The following is a 25007-nucleotide window of genomic DNA, read 5'->3' on the forward strand; positions in this document are numbered from 1 at the left end:
AAACACTAAGGATTAAGCACACTTTACAACTGGTGGCTGTGGATCTCCTGGAGATGTATTCTAGACAAAGGTACTAATGCATATCCATGCTGGGATGAATGTGTGGATGTAATCTGTCTGTAAATGAATGGGAGCCAACACAATGTGACGGAAGAGCGGGAGAATATAATTTCTCCATAATGAACAGGGATAGGGTTAGAGGAGACCGGAGAGAAGCAGCAGACAGGGATAGGGTTAGAGGAGACCGGAGAGAAGAAGCAGACAGGGATAGGGTTAGAGGAGACCGGAGAGAAGCAGCAGACAGGGACAGGGTTAGAGGAGACCGGAGAGAAGCAGCAGACAGGGATAGGGTTAGAGGAGACCGGAGAGAAGCAGCAGACAGGGACAGGGTTAGAGGAGACCGGAGAGAAGCAGCAGACAGGGATAGGGTTAGAGGAGACCGGAGAGAAGCAGCAGACAGGGATAGGGTTAGAGGAGACCGGAGAGAAGCAGCAGACAGGGATAGGGTTAGAGGAGACCGGAGAGAAGAAGCAGACAGGGATAGGGTTAGAGGAGACCGGAGAGAAGCAGCAGACAGGGATAGGGTTAGAGGAGACCGGAGAGAAGAAGCAGACAGGGATAGGGTTAGAGGAGACCGGAGAGAAGCAGCAGACAGGGATAGGGTTAGAGGAGACCGGAGAGAAGCAGCAGACAGGGATAGGGTTAGAGGAGACCGGAGAGAAGCAGCAGACAGGGATAGGGTTAGAGGAGACCGGAGAGAAGCAGCAGACAGGGATAGGGTTAGAGGAGACCGGAGAGAAGCAGCAGACAGGGATAGGGTTAGAGGAGACCGGAGAGAAGCAGCAGACAGGGATAGGGTTAGAGGAGACCGGAGAGAAGCAGCAGACAGGGACAGGGTTAGAGGAGACCGGAGAGAAGAAACAGACAGGGATAGGGTTAGAGGAGACCGGAGAGAAGAAACAGACAGGGATAGGGTTAGAGGAGACCGGAGAGAAGAAACAGACAGGGATAGGGTTAGAGGAGACCGGAGAGAAGAAGCAGACAGGGATAGGGTTAGAGGAGACCGGAGAGAAGAAGCAGACAGGGATAGGGTTAGAGGCGCAAAAACTAAAAAAAATAAAAATAAAGGGAGATGGAGAGCGTGAGAAAAAGTGGGAGCATGTGAGTGAGAGAAAGTGAATAAGAGGGCAAGCAAGCCGCCTCCACAGACACACAGACAGAGTGAGACTAATCTCCTGGTGCCGGCTCTGCAGAGAAGCAAGGCAAGATGGAGAGAAATATTCAAATGAAAGTATGAACCGGTGTCGTCTTTCCCTTCTCCCCTCCTGCGGCACAGTAGACTTCAAAGAGCTGTGACGTCAGGGATGCTTTACCAAAAGCACAATGAATTAAGAAAAACATTCCTCTACTCAAGCAGGCTAGAGAGCTACGCTTTTAGGGCTACGCTTCTTACACAGCAGCCAAATTTCAGATTCTGATATTGCAGGATTGGTACAGGAATAGTTCAGAAGTATATATATATGCCAGCAAGTTTTGCATTGGAAAACTATTTCTTTGAAATCTTTAAACACGATGCTGCTTCCAATCTCTCCCCTCTATTGCAAGAACTGAACCATGCTGCCATGTTATCCTGTGCTGTTTTGATTATGCTGGGCAGTGTTGCGTGGAGATGTATTGTGTAATGTGGTGCGTGCAGTGCCTTGTGCTGTGTTTGCCTGCAGAGACCCTCTCAGCAGAGGCCCTCAAAAACAACACAAGAGAAAGAGAGATGAGGGAGAATAATGAAGAGAATGAATGAAATGTGAGAATAGTAGAAGAAGGCAGGAAGAAAGGAAGATAGAAATGACACAGGAGTGATGCAGTGGAAGAGACCATGGGGGAAAGAGACTTGGGAGTGGTAATGCATAATGGTCCATATTCAGGGGGTCAGTAACAGGTAGACCACCTGTTGCCCATCCCCTTAAATATGGATGAACGCGTGTCACTCATCACCAATCTGAGGGCAGTGAAGAGGGGGAGGGGAGACTAAAATCACCAGGAACTCCTCTAAACATTTGTTCAGTTTTGGAAGTCTGTTCCAATGGGGGAAAAAGAAGAGAAGTGATCGTGTCTCAATGTAATAAAGGTATGAAATTGTTATTTTCATTTCACTGCATTTGCAGTGCACAAACTAATTTACATTCCTGTCTGCCGACCATCCGCTCTGACAAACATCGGCCCGCGGCTGAATCTAATCTCCTACCCCTGGCATAAAGTGTTCGGCGGATGCATATAATCAATCTAATATGATGCAATTCAATATGGGAACAACAATTTCATATCCATCACTTCCCAATCTAATTTAAACCATGATAGCAAATAAATGAATCATTCATTATACTGCTTTGCCTTTCAACCTCTACAATACCCTGTGGATAAATCCACACTGTCAGTAGATGCTGTCAAGACTGCTTTATTGCCAGGTGAGTTCTGCTGCCAAATCAGTGGCAAAGTACTCACTGGAATGGATTGTTCATGGTTGGCAAGAATATAGCCTTCTCCTTAGGCAGGTATGTAGCTACATAAACTAGCAGAGGCTAATAAAGTTGAGCTCAGACAGCCCTAAAACTCCACCTGGTTAAATATGCTAATGTGGAACAGGCTGATGTAGGCTCTGTTTGGCTCAGCTGGACCCCGCGGCTGGGTCTCATATCTGGATTGACACTTTCCCAGGATCCTCCATGGTAAACGTGTTTCCAAGCAGTAGCACACAAACAAAGCTAGAATCATTGATTTAGGTAAGAATATTTTTCACTACAAAGGTCATGTTAGTTTCAATACCCTGAGCGTTGGACATAACCATAATACTAAACATCAGCCATTCCTACTAAATCCCCATGGTGCTCTGGGGACGGGGACTCACCCTGCAGACAGACATCTGGTTGGTGGTGAGGGTGCCGGTCTTATCGGAGCAGATGACGGAGGTGCAGCCCAGGGTCTCCACAGAGGGCAGGCTGCGGACGATGGCGTTCTTCTTGGCCATGCGGCGGGTTCCTAGAGCCAGACAGGTGGTGATGACAGCGGGCAGACCTAGTAAAAAGAGATGGAGAGGGGGTTAGACATACTCACTATGCTGGAGCCCAATGTATTGCTTTCAATATATTATAGACTGCTTCCCCTCACTCCCACTCTCCTAGTGACTCACCCTCTGGGATGGCGGCCACGGCCAGGGCCACAGCAATCTTGAAGTAGTACACAGCGCCACGGATCCAGGAGCCTCCGTGGACGGGGTCACTGAAGTGGCCAATGTTGATGAGCCACACAGCAATGCAGATCAGGGAGATGACCTTGGACAGCTGCTCCCCGAACTCATCCAGCTTCTGCTGCAGAGGCGTACGCTCCTGCTCCGTGGACGCCATCTCATCACGGATCTTGCCAATCTCCGTGTTGACGCCTGTGGCCATCACAACACCCACTGCCTTACCCGCTGCTATGTTGGTGCCCTGTGGAGGAGAGAGGAGAGGTGGTGAGACAACAGGTGTACACTGCTGAGGAAACACTGGGGAAACCTGAAACACACTGGGCAACAGAACAAGTGGTGGAGGAACAGTAAAAAAACTGGAGAAGAAGACGAGAGGTTAAGGATAAGAGGTCTGACATTAAAATCCCAGAGAGGAACATGTAACGGAGATGATAAGTGGAGAAAAGGAGATTATAATTATTGGGTTGGCTAAACAGGGAAGAGGATCATGTACTGAAGAGACAATAGAAGATGCAAGGGGAAGGGGAGAGAGGTCTTTAATGGTTTTCTAGTTACTCACACAGAAGAGCATGTTCTTCTTGTCCTGGTTGACAGCCCGGGGGTCAGGCACCGGGTCAGTGTGCTTGATCACAGAGACAGACTCCCCTGCCGGAGGAGAGAAAGAGACGGATGAGGACGATCAAACAACGCAGCCCTTACACGGAGCAAAGTGGTGATGGGTTGACATTTTGGGGAAGATGGGTGTGGATTGACTTCACAGCTGACTGAGCAGGGCTGCCAATTACAAAATGCGGCATCCAAGGGGACTTTCACACTCATGAGTCTGCACTGCAGGGGGATGCAAGGCCTAGTGGGTAATCAGCTGAGCAAGCTCTGCACTGTTCTGATAGGCTGAGAGACTGTTTTTGACAGATTAGAGCCATGAATGGGAGGAGGGAAAAGCAGCTGAAATACCAAACTCTACCAATTAAGGCAGTGGAGCAAGACAGGGGTTTCAGGACTAGCTTCATCTCGTAACGCTCTTCGCTCTCATCCATATCGCTCTCTCCCTGTCAGTCTTTGCCTCCCTCTTTCAGTCTATCGTTGTTCTCCCTCTCCATACTGTGTTGATTAAGAACCGCTGACTTCATCTTGAATAAAAGGTTCACGGAGTCATTCAGAAATTCTTGTTCTCACACTGACCGTTTCAGGGTCATTCTCAAGTGGTGACAACCCATTCATCAGCCCATATAACCCAACTCAAACACTGGCGACTACATACAAGTTATACACAAAGATAAAGCAAAGCTTAATAAGATTGAAATTCTAAATCCCTGTAACATTGTGTCCTTGCGGTGCTTTTATGGACGCAGGAGTAACAACAAGTAACATTTAAAACTACACTTTATATACAAAAGTATGTGGACACTAGGTCGACCGATTATGATTTTTCAACGCCGATACCGATCATTGGAGGACCAAAAAAAAAGCCGCTACCGATTAAATCGGCCGATATTTATTTATTTATTAGTAATAATGACAATTACAACCATACTGAATGAACCCTTATTTTAACTTAATATAATACATCAATTAAATCAATTTAGCCTCAAATAAATAATGAAACATGTTCAATTTGGTGCAATATGTGCCATTTAAGAAAGCTTACGTTTAAGTTCCTTGCTCAGAACATGAGAACATATGAAAGCTGGTGGTTCCTTTTAACATGAGTCTTCAATATTCCCAGGTAAGAAGTTTTAGGTTGTAGTTATTATAGGAATTATAGGACTATTTCTCTCTATACCATTTGCATTTCATATACCTTTGACTATTGGATGTTTTATAGGCACTTTAGTATTGCCAGTGTAACAGTATAGCTTCCGTCCCTCTCCTCGCCGCTACCTGGGCTCGAACCAGGAACACGTCGACAACAGTCACCCTCGAAGCAGCGTTACCCATGCAGAGCAAGGGGAACAACTACTCCAAGTCTCAGAGCGAGTGACGTTTGAAACGCTATTAGCGCACACCCCGCTAACTAGCTAGCCATTTCACATTGTTTACACCAGCCTAATCTCGGGAGTTGATAGGCTTGAAGTCATAAACAGCGCAATGCTTGAAGCATTGTGAAGAGCTGCTGGCGAAACGCACAAAAGTGCTGTTTGAATGAATGCTTACGAGCCTGCTGGTGCCTACCATCGCTCAGTCAGACTGCTCTATCAAATCATAGACTTAATAATAACATAACACACAAATACGAGCGGTAGGTCATTAATATGGTCGAATCATACCGAAAACAAAACATTTATTCTTTCAGTGAAATACGGAACCGTTACGTATTTTATCTAACTGATGGCTTCCCTAAGTCTAAATATTGCTGTTACATTGCACAACCTTCAATGTTTTGTCATAATTACGTAACATTCTGGCAAATTTGTTCGCAATGAGCCAGGCGGCCCAAACTGTTGCATATACCCTGATTCTGTGTGCAATGAACGCAAGAGAAATTACAATTTCACCTGGTTAATATTGCCTGCTAACCTGGATTTCTTTTAGCTAAATATGCAGGTTTAAAAATATATACTTCTGTGTATTGATTTTAAGAAAGGCATTGATGTTTATGGTTAGGTACACGTTGGAGCAACGACAGTCCTTTTTCGCGAATGCGCACCGCATCGATTATATGCAACGCAGGACACGCTAGATAAACTAGTAATATCCTGAACCATGTGTAGTTATAACTAGTGATTATGATTGATTGTTTTTTATAAGATAAGTTTAATGCTAGCTAGCAACTTACCTTGGCTTCTACTGCATTCGGGTAACAGGCAGGCTCCTCGTGAGGCAGGTGGTTAGAGCGTTGGACTAGTTAACCGTAAGGTTGCAAGATTGAATCTCTGAGCTGACAAGGTAAAAATATGTAATTCTGCCCCATTACAAATAAGATTGTGTTCTTAACTGACTTGCCTCGTTAAATAAAGTTGTAAAAAGAATATTTAAAAAAAATCCTAATCGGCGTCAAAACATACCGATTTCCGATTGTTATGAAAACTTTAAAATCGGCCCTAATTAAATCGACCTCTAGAGGACACCCCTTCCAATTAGTGGATTCGGGTATTTCAGCCACACCATTGTTGACAGGTGTATAAAATTGAGCACAGAGCAATCTCCATAGACAAACATTGTCAGGAGAATGGCCTTACTGAAGAGTTGTGACATTCAACGTGGTACCGTCAAAAAGTCCTGTTATTGTGAAGTGGAAACGTCTAGGAGCAACAACGGCTCAGCCGCGAAGTGGCATGCATAGTGCCAACTGTAAAGATTGGTGGAGGAAGAATAATGGTCTGGGGCTGTTTTTCATGGTTTGGGCTAGGCCACTTACTTCCGGTGAAGGGATATCTTAGCACTACAGCATACAATGACATTCTAGACAATTCTGTGTGTTTCCATCTTTGTGGCAACAGTTTGGGGAAGGCCTTTCCGGTTTCAGAATGCCAATGCCCCTTGTGCACAAAGCGAGGTCCATAAAGAAATGGTTTGTTGAAATCAGTATGGAAGAACTTGATTGGGATCCCTTTGGGATGAATTGGAACGCCAACTGCGAGCCAGGCCTAAACGCCCAATCAGTGCCAGACCTCACTAACACTCTTGCAGCTGAATGTAAGCAAGTAACTGCAGCAATGTTACAGCATCTGGTGAAATGCATTCCCAGTAGAGTTTAGGCTGTTATAGCAGTAAAGCGGGACCAACTCCATATTAATGCCCATCATTCTGGAATGAGATGTTCGACAAACAGGTGTTCACATACTGTCATGTAGTGTATCATGCATAACATGAGAAATACATAGACATAAGAAACAAGGCCAAAGCCTAGATCTCACCTGTCAGAATGGACTGGTCCACCCTCAGGGTTGTGGATTTGATGGAGGTGAGTCGAATATCTGCAGGAACTTTATCGCCAACTGTGGAGAAAAACAAACAAAATGGAGGGAGACCATTAAAGGAAAAATACACCCCAAAACACACATTTCTTTTAATTTACATTGTTAAATAACACTTATGTGATCACTTCTGTGAACAAATGTTTCATTTTGGCATTATAATAAAGTTGGTAGCAACATGGAAAATTGATGTGACATCTCTTGCGACTACAAAAAGCAATGCAATGCTCTCTATGTGCTAGCAAGCAAACGAAGCAACACGCAATAATACATAAGGCAATATCAGAATATAAAGTAGATAGATAAAAATCACCAAAACAAACTGCACTATCAATTTAGGAGTCTACAATCTCACCATGTTCAACCTGCAGATCGATTTGCCTCAGAGTGGAGTCTGACATTCGCAACAGCAGATATGCTTGAGATGGGAAACGTTGCCCATGCTAGTCACACAAAAAAAGGGCTGCACAGCACATTTTGAGCGTAAACAAGGAGTACAACATTGCAACTCTTTTCCAAGGTGTGAGAAAATGTACTTGCTATCTGGATTATCGTATAGCTTTGGAATCCTGATATTACCCACTTTCTAGAAAAACAGGCACGTTTCTCGACATTTACACTGACTTTGAGAAGGGATTGCGTGACGATGGCTTAGCAACCGTGTGACGCAGAATGACAACGTGAACCCGATTGGTCGACAGTCTGCTGGGTGGGGAGTTGTACGTTTCTTCATTCATTGGATTCCTATCTCCTTTCTATAATATCTCTGGCAACTGCAATGCACCCAGGACCAACGAGGCAGACAAATATGAAAAATGTGCTTGCCCCTCTGAGAAATGTGTAATTTAATTTAACGAGGTTAGGAATATCGCAAAAATATGATCAATGGCTCATTCGAGAGAAGACACCCTTCCAAGTTATGACATCCTGCCTGCATTGAAATCTGAGATGTATGACAGACGTTTTGCCATCTAAAAGTCATATTCCTATTAAACTTTGTGTAGTGACAGCGACTTTATCACAGTGCTACGTCATACTGGCCGGCTTTCCTGCCTGCTTGAACGCCAATAACTCAGATACACATTAAACCATGAAATGACCCATGGAATCGATAGATCACACAGACGCACAAAAACAATATAACATTCAACATGGGTGAACATTTCCTTTAAGTACAACTAGAGCAGGTCTGAGTTGGGTGGATTATACTGAAGGAGGATAACGTCGGTAAATGGACTACATTCTAACCTGTAGTTCACAGATTAAGCACAAAACATTAAACAAATTAGGCATAAGGTGCATGAGGATGGGGCATTTTGAAGGCATAATTGGGTCATGAGATGTTCAAAATGTTAGTGAAATATGCTGTCCAAACCTCTGAAGACAGAACAGCTTTATCAAATTCAATTAGTTCCTTCATGAGCAAGAGGGTCAAAACTAATGCTGTTCACAGGGCATATCCAACTCTCCAGACACACACACACTGGCTCACTCAAATGTGCAGAATGTAGGCTCGTGAAAAATAAAACTGGATAACAGCAGAGAGAAAATGACATGTAAAACAATATTAATGTCCCATTGAACTAGTGCGCGGGACAAAAATAAAAGGTAGGTCATTCTTTCCATTCACAGGGCTTTGGTAATTGCCAGTAAAACAAAAGTCAAACTTAAATTCCAAAATACTATTCACACCACTGAATGAGACAGTCACAAGAGCTCATTAAAGGCTCTTCACATTTATTAGCTATGGCTGAGAGGGTATCAGCGTATCCTACTGTCGGCCTGAAAGAACAACACAGGAATTCCAAATTATATTGAGAAATTGCTTCAGGCAGGTTGATTAAGAAAGCAGAATTTAAAAAGGGCTTGTTCTTTTGATGTAATTTTACAGAATATAAACTACTTTATATAGACAGACAACAAAAAAAGGCCTACTGTACAAACAAGAGCCCCTGACAAATTCCTTCTCCAGAGGACAGAGTTTTGACAGACATGTAAACAGACCCTTGGACCTCCTCAGTGCTAGGAGGAGGAGGGGGGGGGGGAAGAGAGACAGGCGAATTGCATGAGACCTGCAAAAGGCATATCCAAAAATGGGAAAACTATTTTGATCAGTTCTACAGTGCAGTAGTGGGGGGTTTAGATGTGAACACTGCTGGGCAAGAGTCTCTGCTATGGCCCTCATGGAACAGGGGAGTCCACCTAGCCAGCACTGTCTCTATACACAAGAAACTCACTATAGCGCCACCATAGGGACAAGAGGCTAGGGAGTACATAAAACACTTGAAGAGCAGCTACCTATTTCTAGCTTTATCCCTATAAAACATTCTGATAAAACCCCAGCCTTAAAATGCACAAACTTCAGCTGTAAAGTTTTGAATGGAGCGCTATCATCTTCTTCCTAGGTGGCTGTCAAAACTTCATCGCCACCCGCCATGCTTCAAACTATACTGAACAAAAATAATACACAACATGCAGCAACTTCAAAGATCTTACAACGTTACGGTTCATAAGGAAATCAGTCAATTGGAAAAGTCATTAGGCCCTAATCTATAGATTTGACATGTCTGGGAATACATATGCATCGGTTAGTCAAAGATCCCTTAGAAGATAGGGGTGTGGATCAGACAACCAGTCAGTATTTGGTGTGACCACCATTTGCCTCATGCAGTGCGACATCTCCTTCACGGAGTTGACCAGGCTGTTGATGTGGCCTGTGGAATACCCTTACTTGAAACAGCCGTGTAGCACTAGCACAAAAAACAAAAACGTGCACCCTTGGGGTTCCCAGGAGCAAGTTTGGGAAACGCTGCTCTAAAACATTGGAGTTTGCTAATTGGTAGAGAAATTAACATTAAATCCTCTAGCAACAGCTCTGGTGGACATTCCTGCAGTCAGCATGTCAATTGCACGCTCAACTTGAGACATCTGTGGCATTGTGTTGTGTGACAACTGCACATTTTAGTGGCCTTTTGTCCCCAGCACAAAGTGCACCTGTGTAATGATCATGCATTTAATCAGCTTCTTGATATGCCACACCTGTCAGGTGGATGAATCGTCTTGGCATGGGGGAAATGCTCACTAACAGGGATGTAAACAAATATGTGCACACATTTTTTGAGAAATAACTTGTGTATACGGAAACATTTCTGGGATCTTTTATTTCAGCTCAGGAAACAAACACTTTACATGTTGCATTTATATTTTCGTTCAGTGCAGATAAAATCGGTGGGAGATTGACAGATGAATTGGTAGGAGAGAAAGGAGGGAGCGAGATGAGGGTAGATCAAAAGAAATACAATGACAAGTTTTCCCCAAGCGCCCTGTGGACTAATTTATGAAGTCAGTCAAAGTCCCCCTAAACAAAACTAGCTAATAGCGAACGACGTTCCCAATACACAAAAGGGTCATGGAGTAGAGTAACCTACTTTTGAATACAATGAGAGCAGAGCACTTGTAAGAATAGGTCTTCATTCGACAAGTTGATCATCAAGTAGCCTAACAGCATGTCTTTGACAGGATCGTTGCTATCAAAGCTGGTTGAGAGAATTCCAAGAGGGTGCAAAGCTGTCATCAAGGCAAAGAGTGGCTGCTTTGAAGAATCTATCAAATATTTTGATTAGTTTAGTACTTTATTGGTTACTACATGATTCCATGTGTGTTATTTCATAGTTTTGATGCCTTCACTATTATTCTACAATGTAGAAAATAGTAAAAATAAAGACAATCCCTGGAATGAGAAGGTGTCCAAACGTTTGTCTGGTACCGTATGCATGCACACCTCATCCATTGGGCGCCCTAGACTAAAAGCCCATTTATGCTTGATCTGAAAATGTGGTTGGAGGAGCCATATGGAGGTTGTAATGCAATTGCGGAGCCTCCAGAGGCATGCAGAGTCCAAAACAAACCTATGCATCACCAAGCACCTCCCAAATGTAACAACGCGGAGGGCTCTGTATAGCTCAGCATTTTTGATTTGTTGATGGTAGGTGGGGGCAGTACATCCTGTATAAAACACAAGCGCACTTCCTTGACAACAACTCTGCACTGCGATGCGCAAGAAGTATGAATGCCCTGACTTCTGCTGAGGCCATATCACTGTAAATGCTGCATGGCCATTGCAGAAGTCAAAATGACCATGTACCCAGATGCAAATGGTACTTCTCTCTGTAGAATATGCACCCTCTCCCAACAATTTGAGCACATTCCGTTTCATAACTGCATTGAGTGAATTATTTGCGTTGGATTCTTAGTGTATATCAATTCATCATTACATATATCACCAGTAGTACATTTAGCATTAATTCCTATAATTTCTCATCTCATCTATGTTTGTTACTTTGTTCCTGTTAATACTGAGTAAAGACCCGCACGCATAGAAGTAGGCCTATAGCCTACCTAGCCTGTGCAGAAATGTAGGCATATAAATGTGCCCATTTGGGGACGTCTCAAAGTAATTTTTCCTTCACCTCGAACAGCAAGCAAACAAAGTCTGTTTTTACATCCATTGAGAATTACAATAGTTCATCAATGTAGCTGAAAATATTCCCAGCTCTCTCCCTTTCGATAACCACTCAGCTTGAAAGGGAAAAATGTCATGCTCTGACCCAGTGGAAACATCATAAAATAGGCCTACCTGATTTCTTCTTATCAGTGCTTGACATGGACTGAAATAGGTAACAGTACTCATTTTGGGTGCTGGTACTGTTTGTATTTCGGTGCAAGAGCTCCTCCGCAGAACATTTGAGGTGCCGGTAATAAGCGCCAGTGAGCTTCTGCCCAAGCTTCTTATCCCGAGCGCAAATAGCCTACAGCTGTGTCTGTCCTGAGCTCAATGGTGAGGGAAAGTGAAGGCCCAGAATGTGTTATATAATGCTGCAAGTTCGCTAGTGCAAGCTTCAGGCCTGACCCAAGTTAAAAGTTGATACAATGTTTCAAGTTTGATGCAGACAGGCCATGTGTAGCCAATGTGATTTATAGGATATTTTCTACCTGCAGGCTGCAATATTTTTATTTGTTGGCTTTATGTAGGCCATTTTTACATACTTGGCAATAGAAGATACAAACCAAAAAGTATAATTTTCATTTAGATTTGGATAGAATTGTAATTTACCACATGACAACGATTGAGATATGAAGACGTTATTATAAATTAAATGAAACCGTTTAATGAAAATGTGCATATGAAAACCAGAACTGGCATGCAGATCGGTAGAAATGGTAAGATTAATAGCCATTTCACATGAGACAGGTTGCCGACTCATCGTGTAGCCTATTACCGCCTACTTAAGGAGAGTAGTGGCACTACCACTCGCAAGCCCATGACTCCTCAGTGGCCAGGTAGGTTTGATTTAGCACCTACAGCTCTTTGGCGAGGTTGCATGTAGGCACAATGTTTCCAGGTCGTTTCAAGCAGTCAAAGTCCCTAGGGAACCACCTGTTGTTCTCATGAATGGAAAGAGAAAAGGAGCCATCATCAAACCCAAGGTACATAAAACAAAGAGCTGGAGATACACAGCATGCTGTGTTAACTTACATCCATGACCTAATAAAATCAGACAGCCCCTTAGTGTCGGTTGTGTAATGAAGAAAGAAAAAAGGAAAAAGAGAAAAGGGAGGATGAAGAGAGCCAGATGAGAATGAGAAGAGGGAAAGACGGATGGGGTAGAGTTAAACAGATCGCTTGAGGACAAAAGCCTAAACACATGAAAGGAAATTGCAAGGAAAGTTCAAATTGTGCCCTTTGTAAACATTAGATCCTGTCTATGCCCCTTGGACCACCTTTGCCAGCACTGCCATGGTGGTGGTATGTTGTAGAAGGCAACAAGACCACAAAGCCAGAGCCTGCAGTGGTCCAACTCACACACATAACAAAACTGGGTCACACATGCAGACCAAAGTGAGCCAGCCACACAGAGACCAAGAGAAAGGCCATTCTTGTTTGACTCCTATATACAGGATGTTGTTGCTCCAGGGGGTCAGGGTTATTGCCATGGCAAGGTGGGAGGTGATGGTGGACAGCTCAGCTGGAAGAAAAAAATGTTTTGGGAGGAGAGGTGGTGAAAGATGAATTACTGCCGATGTTCCAACGTTTTACAACACAGAATCCCTGTTACTCATAGCCAACTGTGGGTGAATAGAAAAACGAGGGAGGAGAAGGAGGGAATATATATATAGAAAGCAACCTTTTGCAGAGTGCCTGAGAATTCCACTGTAAGCAGCAACACTAAACTAAACCAAGTCTTGACAGCTGCTTAGCCCAGGCTCTCGTTCCTCCTCACGTCTGTCCCGTGTGAATGCATGGTTGCACTCTCCCAGTCGGGGGGGGGGGGGGGGGGGGGGGTCGGTAGCAAGCTGTTGCTTGAGGGGTCGGTAGCAAGCTGTTGCCAACCCATCTCCCTAACCCCCCACCCTTCCACAACCTCAGGGGAAGAGAAAGACCCCTGACCCCATGGTGGTTGCAGTCTGGTATGACCCCAAAAGGACACCAAAAGGACACCTGGAGGCAGCCAATACCATTTCTGACAGACATTTTTTGGGGACAAAAACTTGGGGACAGACTATTTTAAGAAACTTACATAAAAACTTACATAAAAACCACTGAGTCATGGAAAACGTGTTTATTACGTGTTTATTATGGTTTAACAGTGGGGAGATACCGGATTATTGATGCAGTCTAAAGGCAGGTGTAGCGTTTGGGATTTGACATGACAGCACCGATTGGCTTGACTGTTTCCAGATGAGCAGCAAATCAGTGTGTAAGAGATTGACTAAACATTTCAGTGTATACTGCAAACAAAACTGTGCGTGGTCTTTGACAAGTAAACAAATGAATTAAAATGTACAGTAAGTGGAAGGAAGTGGAAGATAGGTAGATGGTATCATCTTGCCAGTAGACCTCCAATGTCACTGGGCTCCAGAAAGGTGGAGACAGCAGCTCCAGCCTAGCCTGTCAGCTCTGACTCACTCTTCAGGGGGGGGGTTAGGCGGAAGGACTGAACATTGTGCGCTCTGCTTAGATAAAGCCAAAAGGTGGGATATTCACGAGATAACAAAACGGTCACCGATGTACACACACTGCAGAACTCTGTTTAAACCCTTACTCTTGACAAGACTTAAGATTCCTCTTTGGCAGCTCTAGGGACTCTGGGCCAGGATATAACACAGATGCTACTTAGCGACATAGCATTCATATCATGCATCAACTCCTTTCCTTATTCACCGCACAAACATCCACATATTCTGCCTTACTGGTATGTAGTTACTCTTGTTACTCTGGAATTGCAGTGTGAGGGGTAAACTAAAGCCCTTCATTTGACTTCCTGAGTGCAGTGGCAGGAGTGGGAAAAGGCAGCAGTCTTAAGTAATAGGCAAACCCCCTCAACCACCTCCAACCTTTCCTTTGAAGCAGAGAGAAAGAAAAGTAATTTTCTAGGAAGCTGGGTGACAGAGAGAACAAGACAAGGAGAGTAAAAGGGGACAGGCCATGAATTGGTTGAAGCTGAAGGAGAAAAGCCAATCTGAGGAGGCTGGGTCCGGATGACAAGAGGAAGTAAGTCGTGGGAAAGAGTTGTGGATGCCAAGAGCCTGAGGGGACATGGAGTTTGAGGCCACAGTATTCTGGTTTCACTGTAACCCTATTCTAATCCAATATGCAATCCCCATGTCCTAGAAATCACCCCCACCCACACAGAGACTAATTTCATATGACCCTCAATCCGTTTACAGCCCTCAAGGTCTTATGTAACAGGCAACTCCACTCACCTGGTGCCACTATTGTATTGGTCAGGGAGATGAGCAGTGTTAAGCAGAACGGATGTATGAGTTGGGTGAGAGACTCATCTACATCTCAAACACTGTTGATGAGAGCCTGCTATGGCAAATGACTTGCCCTTTTAGCAGAGCCTACCTGTCCCACTGCAGCCAGGTGACTGTACAGGTAGATTTTACAACAGCATGGGTGGAGTTCACATTCAAACAACCTCCTCCAGTGCCATTCCATATGAGAGAGAGGGGCAGACAGAGCGGGCTGAACAGTTGCCAGTTTTACATTGAGAGGATTCAATGTTGGGGGAGTCTGACAAGTGTAGAGCATTGCAGTGATGAAGCAAACAAAAAAAGGGTTCAACTCAGGACTGACATTTCAACTTAATTCCAATGAACGGTCCAACTCTATAAAAGGTATGGCTCATCTAAGTTGTCTAAACCAGACTTTGAAACAACATTCACCAGCCAAGATCAAATAGTGTGGGGGTGCATCAATGGCAGTGAAAGTTTCTGTAAATCAATTAGCAGAGCAAATGTCAGGCGGTGTTCTCTCTCCTGGTTTAGCGTGACAGGGAGACGACTGGGGAGAGCAGAGATGAGGAGCAACAAAGCTTTGATCACTCTTCTTACATGAAGGAACATGGATGTGCACAAAAAAAAAAAATGAACACATGCATATGAAACACACCTATAAAAACGGTAGGGATGTAACGATTCACTGATAAACATTTGAATCTGGTACCGATGTGTAAGATACAAGTGCATCGTTCCGCGGGTCATGCACCGGTCCACTTTTTTTGCTGCTTACATTAAATTCTTTCTGAAAACATCTCTAGTCTCTAACATCTCTAGTCATTGATCTACAAGCAATTTTGTATCCCAAACAACCCCAGGCAATAGCTTAGTCAAACTGCGTACTGTGCCCAGCTTCGCACGCTGACCAATGCGAGGTAGGTGGCCTGTTCCTGATCTTGCACAACTGCGCAGCTCCTTCAGCATTCAATTCTACAACGGCTTACGTGATATTAGGCTTTATTAGTAAAATGAACAGGCACCTAAAGGACCCCTAGGCCATGAGAAACAAGATTATCTGGTCTAATGAACTCTTTGGCATGAATGCCAAGCGTTACATCTGGAGGAAACCTGACACCATCCCTATGGTGAAGCATGGTGGTCGCAGCATCATGCTGTGGGGATGTTTTTCAGAGGCAGGGCCTAGGAGACTAGTTAGGATTGAGGCAAAGATGAACAGAGCAAAGTACAAAGAGATCCATGATGAAAACCTGCTCCAGAGGGCTCAGGACCTCAGACTGGGGTGAAGGTTCACATTCCAACAGGACAACAACCCTAAGCACACAGCCAAGACAATGCAGGAGTGGCTTCGGGACAAGTGGCCCAGAAGTTAATTGACAGCATGCCAGGGTGGATTGCAGAGGTCTTGAAAAAGAAGGGTCAACACTGCAAATATTGACTCTTTGCATCAACTTCATGTAAATAAAAGCCTGACACTTATGAAATGCTTCAGTATTCCATAGTAACATCTGACAAAAATATCTGAAGACACTGAGGCAGCAGACCTTGAAAATGTATATTTGTGTCATTATTTTGGCTACTACTGTACATACACCATAGACATACATAATTTACACACACAGGTCTCAGAGTAGGGCTGGGCGGTATACCGTATTTTATGATATACCAGTATTGATGCAGGGACCGGTTTGGGGTTTTATACTTTACCTTCTATACCGGTATTTGTATGTTTGGTTTGTTAAATGTGATACGCCATGTGTAATGGCATTCTTTATAGTTTACTTTGCTACTTTGAGTCATCTCTCTCCGTGCTACTTTCCACACAGACCTAGCCATGCCCCATGTCACTCAAATAGCACATTTGATGTTTCCTCAACCAGGAGGCACTTCACTTCAGACACTTCAGTCTGCATGGTCAATGTAGCACGTGCAACAATGTTGATGACAATGCTGTTTTCACTTTGAGTCTTAATATAAATCCACTAGAGTTCTATAATGACACTGTAAGTTTGTGTTTCTTACATCAGCAAACATCTAGTTTCTTTTCTTAGAAAGTTGCTATAAATCTTGAGACTAATTGTTAGCCGCTAATGCTAATAGCTAGCTAGCTAATAAATGTACTGAGTAAGAGCAAAAGTAGCTAGCTAATACAGCCTGACAATACCAGTGATGGTGTGGACCTAAAATCAGCATCCTGTTTGTGTAACAGTATCTTCTAAATCAAAGAGGAATATGCAAAGCAAGAATATGTTAGCTACATGAAGTAGCTAAGAGAAAACATGCAAAGTAGCCAAAGCTTATAGGGTCCCCTAGGAAACGCGTATCAACACTTTAGTTCCTACCCTGTCACAATAACTCCTCCCTGGCATTTTAATTCGCAGGACAGGAAAATGGTCCAATTCATGCACTTATCAAGAGAACATCCCTGGTCATCTACTGCCTCTGATCTGGAGGACTCACTAAACACAAATGCTTTGTTTGTAAATTATGTCTGAGTGTTGGAGATGCCCCTGGCTATCAGTAAATTAACATAAAAAAATACATAAAATGGTGCCAAATGGTTCCTTTCCTTAATAAAAAGGAATTTGAAATTATTTATACTTTTACTTTTGATACTTAAGTATATTTAAAACCAAATACTTTTAGACTTTTACTTAATTTGTATTTTACTTGGTGACTTTTACTTGAGTCATTCTTTATTAACGTAGCTTTACTCGACTCAAGTATGACAGTTGGGTACTTTTTCCACCACTGCAATTGAGTGCAGGAAATGCAGAAATTATAAAAGTGCTGAAATTTGTTTTGGTTGAAGTTGAATTGAACAGCATAAAACAACAAGAATGGAGAAAGACTCATTGAAAATATACACTATGTGTTATCACCCTTGGATCACTCACTACACATAAAGCAAATGTAGAACTTTAAATATTGAAAAACCTTTTTTTTAATTTTTTATAAATACCATGATATAATATTTGGGCCATATAGCCCAGCTCAGAGGGCACCCAGTTCATGAGCTTAACAGCAGTAGATCTGAATTTAGAATGGAAAATGAATGTTTATGCAACAAATGTTACTGCATAAAATCGTATCAATTAATACTCTAACCAAACTAAAAACGTATCATCCCTGTATCTAGATACTTATTGAATCGTCTTTAAAGGGAAAGATACACATCCCTAATAAACTGACACCTGCATTCTGAAACAATATTCTGTGATCACACAACACTGGGTCATCAAAGCTAAGCAGACATGCATCACTGGGATGGAGCAGGGGTGGGCAAACGTTTAGGCTCGAGTTGTTGTTTAAGTCTGGCCTGGAGTGTTTACTTAAACCTAAAAATACTACAACACCACCCCACCTAAAATCGGCTGGTGGGCCGGATGCTCAGTGTATTGGAAAGGGAGATACCTAATCAGTTGCACAACGGAATGCCTTCAACTGAAATGTGTCATCGATTTAACCCAAACCCTCTGAATCAGAGGTGCGGGAGGCTGCCATAATTCGACATCCACGTCTTCGACGCCCGGGGAACAGTGGGTTAACTGCCTTGCTCAGGGGCAGAAAGACAGAATATTACCTTGTCAGCTCGGGGATTCAAACCAGCAACCTTCCAGTTACTGGCCCAACGCTCTAAGCATCTTACCGGCCACCTCCACGATGTCCCCTGGTACAAGGTCCTTGGACTTGATCCTCTGCACACTCTTCCTGTCCTGCCGGTACACCTTTCCCATCTCCGGCTCGTACTCTTTGAGCGCTTCAATGGCATTCTCTGCATTTCGCTCCTGTAAGACAAAAGCAATCAGATTAAATCAATATTTTTCAGAGATAAATGTAAGCTTCACATGTGGGTTGAAGACCAGATCCCACACAAAGAGCATTTAGAGATGGTTAAAGAATGAGAACGATCACTTGACCAGTGACCCTTAAGCTGGGAAAGGAAGCAAACCCAACGAGAAGTGTATCCAACAACAAATCATTGGACATTGTAATAGCCAGAAACACCACCGTTTTTACAACGCTGATCTGTTGATCTCATCACACGCCAAAGAAAAAACAAACAATAGGATCAAATGAAAATACGGCCATTACACTTAAAAAAGGGCTCAATTTCAGATTTAAGGAAACAATACATTCCTGGCTCAGTCAACCCTGGGAATTCAATGGACTTTTTTTTAACATCTTGTATGTTTAACGTCACAGTCAGTATGCCATCAGATATAGCTGAGGACTGGAGCACAGTGTACCACAATTAAACCCTCCGTCTCGCCAACCCCCAATCAACTACCAGCGATCTGCTGACATTTCCCTCCCTGTGGGATTAATCCCAGAGGTACCGTCACAAGCAGCCAGCCTGGCAGCACTCTGGACAGGGCACACCCGCTGGCCTCATTGGATGGGAACACGGACAACATCTCCATTAAAAATACAGGCTGCAGGGAAAGTGTTGTAGGTTGTTAACAGTTGCCGTGATAACCGTTGTGGGCATTGATTGGTCCAAGGCGCATGTATTGAAGTAGTTTGGTCAAAGACTGAGAAGAATTCATAAGGTATTCTGAACATGTTCGTCACCATAACCTCCAATGTCCCCAGACAAGCTTTGTTTGCTTATACAATGGCAAACAACCTGACAGATAACGGCTCCTCTTACAAACTTCAACAGAGCATATAGTTTATGTCCCAACTACCATAAGTGCCGGTCTCCACAACTGCCATCGCTAGCCTAATTTAACTGAATATGGCATGCTATAGTAAATGAACTTAACGTTAGACATTGCATTTGCTTAGTAGCAGCAGTAGCATGTTAGCATTTTTTTTTTTTAAATGCATTTTCAATACTACACCTAATCAAAAACCCCCCCGTAGAGGTAACCTCCCTGTGTGCGTGTTCTAGATCAACAAGGGGGACTACGAGGTGAGGTGTAAGCCTTTGGGAGCAGTGAGGTGCAGCAGAAGGCCCGACAGATGATCGAGGAGTTAGGGACCAGAGACAACAGCCCCAGGGGATTCCGCAGAGGTAAAACACACGTAAACCACAGTGAACCACTTAGTCTTCTCTAAAATTAAAACACGATCAAGCAACACAAAAATAAAGAGCAATATGCGTGTAAAATCAATGTAAACATGGCATAGGCCTATGCTACAATTTCTTACAAAGAGAAAAAAAATGGCACGTGTGACTTTCATAAAGGGGGCCATCAGTAGCATTGTACTTCTCATGTCCCATTCTGGGGTAATGTGATGGGCTATCACTAAGTAGCTCTCTGTAGCACTGAAAGTCCATCCATCTGAAGTAAGAGCAACACACAGTGCATTGGCCAATTCATTGACTTCAGATTTAGCTTGATTATATAGAGCAGGTGGTGAAATGGGTGCAAGAGGGCGAAATTTGTAATGTTGCTCGGGCACTTTCGAGGTGCCGAAACACCCCATTCTCAACCACCAAGAACGGGCGCATATCCGCGGCTATAAACATACCCATCGCTCTGGTCATTTTTTGGGGCCTTGGCTTGGCGGTTTCAAACTTCTTCCATTTAAGAATGATGGAGGCCACTGTTTTTAGGGACCTTCAGTGCTGCAGAAATGTTTTCGTAGCCTTCTGCAAATCTAACTCGACACAATCCTGTCTTGGAACTACGGATAATTCCTTTGACCTCATGGCTTGGTTTTGCTCTGACATTCACTGTCAACTGTGGGACTGTGGGACCTATAGACAGGTATGTGCCTTTCCAAATCATATCCAATCAATTGAATTTAGCACAAGTGGACTCCAAATTTTAGATACATCAAGGATGATCAATGGCAACAGGATACACCTGAACTCAATTGAGTCTCCTAGCACATGGTCTGAATACTTGTGTAAATAAAGTTATTAAAAAAAAAGCAAAAAAATCGAAACCTGTTGTCACTTGGTCATTATGGGGTTGTGTAGATCGGATTTTAAATTATTTATTTTTTTAAATGCAACTATTTTTTAAATTAGCATTTTTACAATCAGGCTGTAATGTAAAAATGTGGAAAAAGCCAAGGGATCTGAATATTTCCTGAAAGCACAAATCCTAATTTAAAGCCCTAGTCATTATGTTTCTAAGTTAGTCAGTCGGTTGAATCATGGCTGTGTAATGGTGTTGCCAGCAAAGTAGATTAACTTTTGCTCAAGGGAAAAAACACAATGTGATTAGCCTATACATCTCTTATACAGTTTGATTGATCAACTTAATTAAAGATTAATGATCCACATAGCCATTCTTCTTGCCTACTCACTGCATAAAGTGGAAAAGTAATTAACTGCATAGTCCTCCCCTGGAGCACAGTGTGTGCAGTTCTACAGAACATGGTTTTGCTAGATTGAGTCAAGAAAGCTAGACTTCACTCTAGTTATTCTCTCTACTGCTCATGGGGCTATCACAATGGTAGAGTAAGGCGAGTAACCCATACACTACTAGGTAGTACAGTGGGATCCTCACATGAAAAGGTCAGACATAAACCCAATGAATTCAGCCTCGTCATTCCATCCCTTTTTTTGCTACGGGACATTTAGATTAGTTCCTTTACTCTAGCAGGACTATTCGTCATCAATGTGTGCAACGCTGGAGTACTCTGTCTCAACGGGATGAATCAGGTCTCATGAGCTTTGACGCTTTATAAGTCGCAAACCAAGGTTTTTTAGCCTCAGCTGTTCAAACATGCTTGTGTCACTTAAAACCAAGTCAGAAAAAAAACACTGGAAACCAACAGATGTGTGATTCCAGTCACTCTAGTCAAGATGCAAGAGAAGTTTTACTGTAGCTCCCAGGTGTCAAGAAATCCCTAGATGCCGAGGGGAATGGAGTTGGATAGTAAAACTTTGGTTATGAGAAAGGAGTAGCCTGTATTGAGTTGTCATTGTAAAACACCAGATCTAACTAGATAACTCCCCATTCAGGCTAAAGATAGCGCAAACTTCCCACTGGAATCCCCAGGTCAGGAGCAGAGAGAAAAGAGGTCCTATTTTCCCTTCCTGCCTTCGTTTCTCACTAATGCAGAAACCCTCGTCCCACTTTCTCCTCCTTAGTTTTATTTTAGTCTCCATTCATTACCCTGACTGGCCTGAAACACCATGCCCCCCCCTTTCCACCCACATGCCAAGTTTTCCCTCCTCAGTCTTGGGTCCTTTTAGGGGTAAAAAAAAAAAAAGTCTCACTGACACTACCTGTATCGTTGTACGGGTATGTCTCTCTGCTTGTCGTTTCCCCTAGACTTCTGGCAAAGCCCAAGGCGGTCAAGTGGCCAGTCATGGACCGGATGGATTATTGATTTGGCTGTGTGCACCTTGGAAGCAGGAGCAGGCTTGGAGGCACACAACCTAATTACCTTGCTTTCTTTTTCAATCCGAGTGGGAGCAGAGGCAAGAGCGGATCGCTGCTTGATAGGCACAGGGACTCCTAGCACCCGCCGTGCGCATGGCAACAAGATTTAGAGGTGATAAGACAACTAGAAAGAGTGTCCTGTTGAGCAAATGTCCACCCACAGCTGGAAGGAATCCCATTAAAGCAGGTCCATACAGTCTGTCTGTTTAGCTAGTTAAATATTTTTGGTCAGTGGTGTCATTGATTACTCGAGTTTAGTACAGAAGTCTTTCTTGCCAAATGGCTTTTGCAACCTGCCAAACTCTAGACTATATTCCTCAACCAAGAGAATGAAATCTGTCTCTAGCCATAGAACCCTGTGGTGAGTCATTCAATTCAGAATATACCCTGGATACTGTGGCTTGGACAAACCTCTAATTGAGTGCCAAGTATTTTTCTTTATGTGCAGGATGTAAATAAGATTACCCACACTTCAAAAAGGCTCATTGTAATTCACACCAAGCCCCTTCTCGGCTCTCATTTGTGAACAATCGGCTGCACAGTTCACACTGCCACTGAACACACCTCTGCCGCTCAGTACAGTGTGTGGCTCGTGAAATGCTTTCCAACATTCTGTCCCTCAGTTAAACTGTGTGGTCTAGAACATTCACCTTAAGCTAGCTATGTGGGACAATCACATCAGTCGTAAGATCTTTATTGAGGAAAGATATGTTTCTCTGACTTTGCTGATAAGTATCTCTTTTTCAGGACCCTGTCTTTCAAAGAAAATGTGTAAAAATCCAAATAACTTCACAGATCTTCATTGTAAAGGGTTTAAACACTGTTTCCCATGCTTGTTCAATGAACCATGAACAATTTATGAACATGCACCTGTGGGATGAACGTTAAGACACTAACAGCTTACAGACGGTGGCAATTAAGGTCAAAGTTATGAAAACTTAGGACACTAAAAATACCTTTCTACTGACTCTGAAAAACACCAAAATAAAGATGCCCAGGGTCCCTGCTCACCTGCCTTAGGCATGCTGCAAGGAGGCATGAGAACTGCAGATATGGCCAGGGCAATAAATTGTAATGTCCGTACTGTGAGACGCCTAAGACGGCGCTACAGGGAGACCAGACGGACAACTGATCATCCTTGCAGTGGCAGACAACGTGGATCAACACCTGCACAGGATCGGTACATCCAAACATCACACCTGCAGGACAGGTACAGGATGGCAACAACAACTGCCCAAGTTACACCAGGAACGCACAGTCCCTCCATCAGTGCTCAGACTGTCCGCAATACGCTGCGAGAGGCTGGACTGGGGGCTTGTAGGCCTGTTGTAGTCCTCACCAGACATCACCGGCAACAACGTCTCCTATGGGCACAAACCCACCGTCGCTGGACCACACAGGACTGGCTAAAAGTGCTCTTCACTGACGAGTCGCTGTTTTGTCTCACCAGGGGTGATGGTGGGATTCGCGTTTATCGTCGAAGGAATGAGCGTTACACCGAGGCATGTACTCTGAAGCAGGATCGATTTGGAGGTGGAGGGGCGGTGTGTCACAGCATCATCGGACTGAGCTTTTTGTCATTGCAGGCAATCTCAACGATGTGGGTTACAGGGAAGACCTCCTCCTCCCTCATGTGGTACCCTACCCGCAGGCTCATCCTGACATGACACTCCAGCATGACAATGCCACCAGCCATACTGCTCGTTCTGTGCGTGATTTTCTGCAAGACAGGAATGTCAGTGTTCTGCCATGGCCAGCGAAGAACCCGGATCTCAATCCCATTGAGCACGTCTGGCACCTGTTGGATCGGAGGGTGAGGGCTAGGGCCAATCCCCCAGAAATGTCTGAACTTGCAGGTGCCTTGATGGAAGAGTAGGGTAATATCTCACAGCAGGAACTGGCAAATCTGGTGCAGTTCAGATGCACTGCAGTGCTTAATGCAGCTGGTGGCCACACCAGATACTTACTGTTACTTTTGATTTTGACTCCCCCTCCCCCCATGTCTGTAGAATTGTTCAGTTTATGTCTCAGTTGTTGAATCTTATGTTCATACAAATATTTACACATGTTAAGTTCGCTGAAAATAAGCGCAGTTGATAGTGAGAGGACGTTTCTTTTTTTTGCTGAGTTTGATTATATATAATCCACAGATCAAAGTAACGTGCTGTATTCACACACACACTACATGACCAAAAGTATGTGGACACCTGCTCGTCGAACATCTCATTCAAAAATCATGGGCATTAATATGGAATTAGACTCCAATCAAGTTGTAGAAACATCTCAAGGAGGATCAATGGAAACAGGATACACCTGAGCTCAATTTCTAGTCTCATACAGTAGCAACAGGTCTGAATACATATGTAAATAAGGGGTCTTTATTTTAATACATTTGCTAAAATGTCTAAATCTATTTTTCGCTTTGTCATCATGGGGTATTGTGTGTAGATAGATGCTTACAGTGCATTCAGAAATGATTCAGACCCCTTCCCCACATTTTGATACTTAGCCTTATTCTAAAAAAATCCTCAGCAATCTACACAAAATACCCCATTATGACAAAGTAAAAACAGTTTAGAATTTTTGCAAATGTATTAAAAGTAAAAACAGTTTTCAAACCCTTAGCTATGAGAAATGGAGCACAGGTGCATCCTGTTTCCATTGATCCTCCTTGAGATGTTTCTACAACTTGATTGG

The 25007-nt window shown here is 43.5% G+C and overlaps 1 protein-coding gene across 3 annotated transcripts in view; it reads right to left on the reverse strand.

Annotated features, from left to right (window-relative positions):
• Positions 1-25007, reverse strand: part of LOC110523517 (sarcoplasmic/endoplasmic reticulum calcium ATPase 2) — a 44414-nt gene that overhangs the window by 12270 nt on the left and 7137 nt on the right. For all 3 annotated transcript variants that reach the window (XR_005051703.1, XM_036977156.1, XM_036977155.1), the window contains exons 5-9: positions 18608-18746; positions 7099-7179; positions 3801-3886; positions 3185-3482; positions 2903-3069 (exon numbers count right to left, since the gene is read on the reverse strand). Coding sequence is in view for 2 of the 3 variants with exons in the window: in XM_036977156.1 (XP_036833051.1) it covers positions 2903-3069; positions 3185-3482; positions 3801-3886; positions 7099-7179; positions 18608-18746 (771 nt within the window). In the remaining variant the exon portion in view is untranslated. The remainder of the gene's footprint in view (positions 1-2902; positions 3070-3184; positions 3483-3800; positions 3887-7098; positions 7180-18607; positions 18747-25007) is intronic.

The sequence above is a fragment of the Oncorhynchus mykiss genome, chromosome 5, assembly GCF_013265735.2.
Source record: "Oncorhynchus mykiss isolate Arlee chromosome 5, USDA_OmykA_1.1, whole genome shotgun sequence".
Taxonomy (NCBI): domain Eukaryota; kingdom Metazoa; phylum Chordata; class Actinopteri; order Salmoniformes; family Salmonidae; genus Oncorhynchus; species Oncorhynchus mykiss.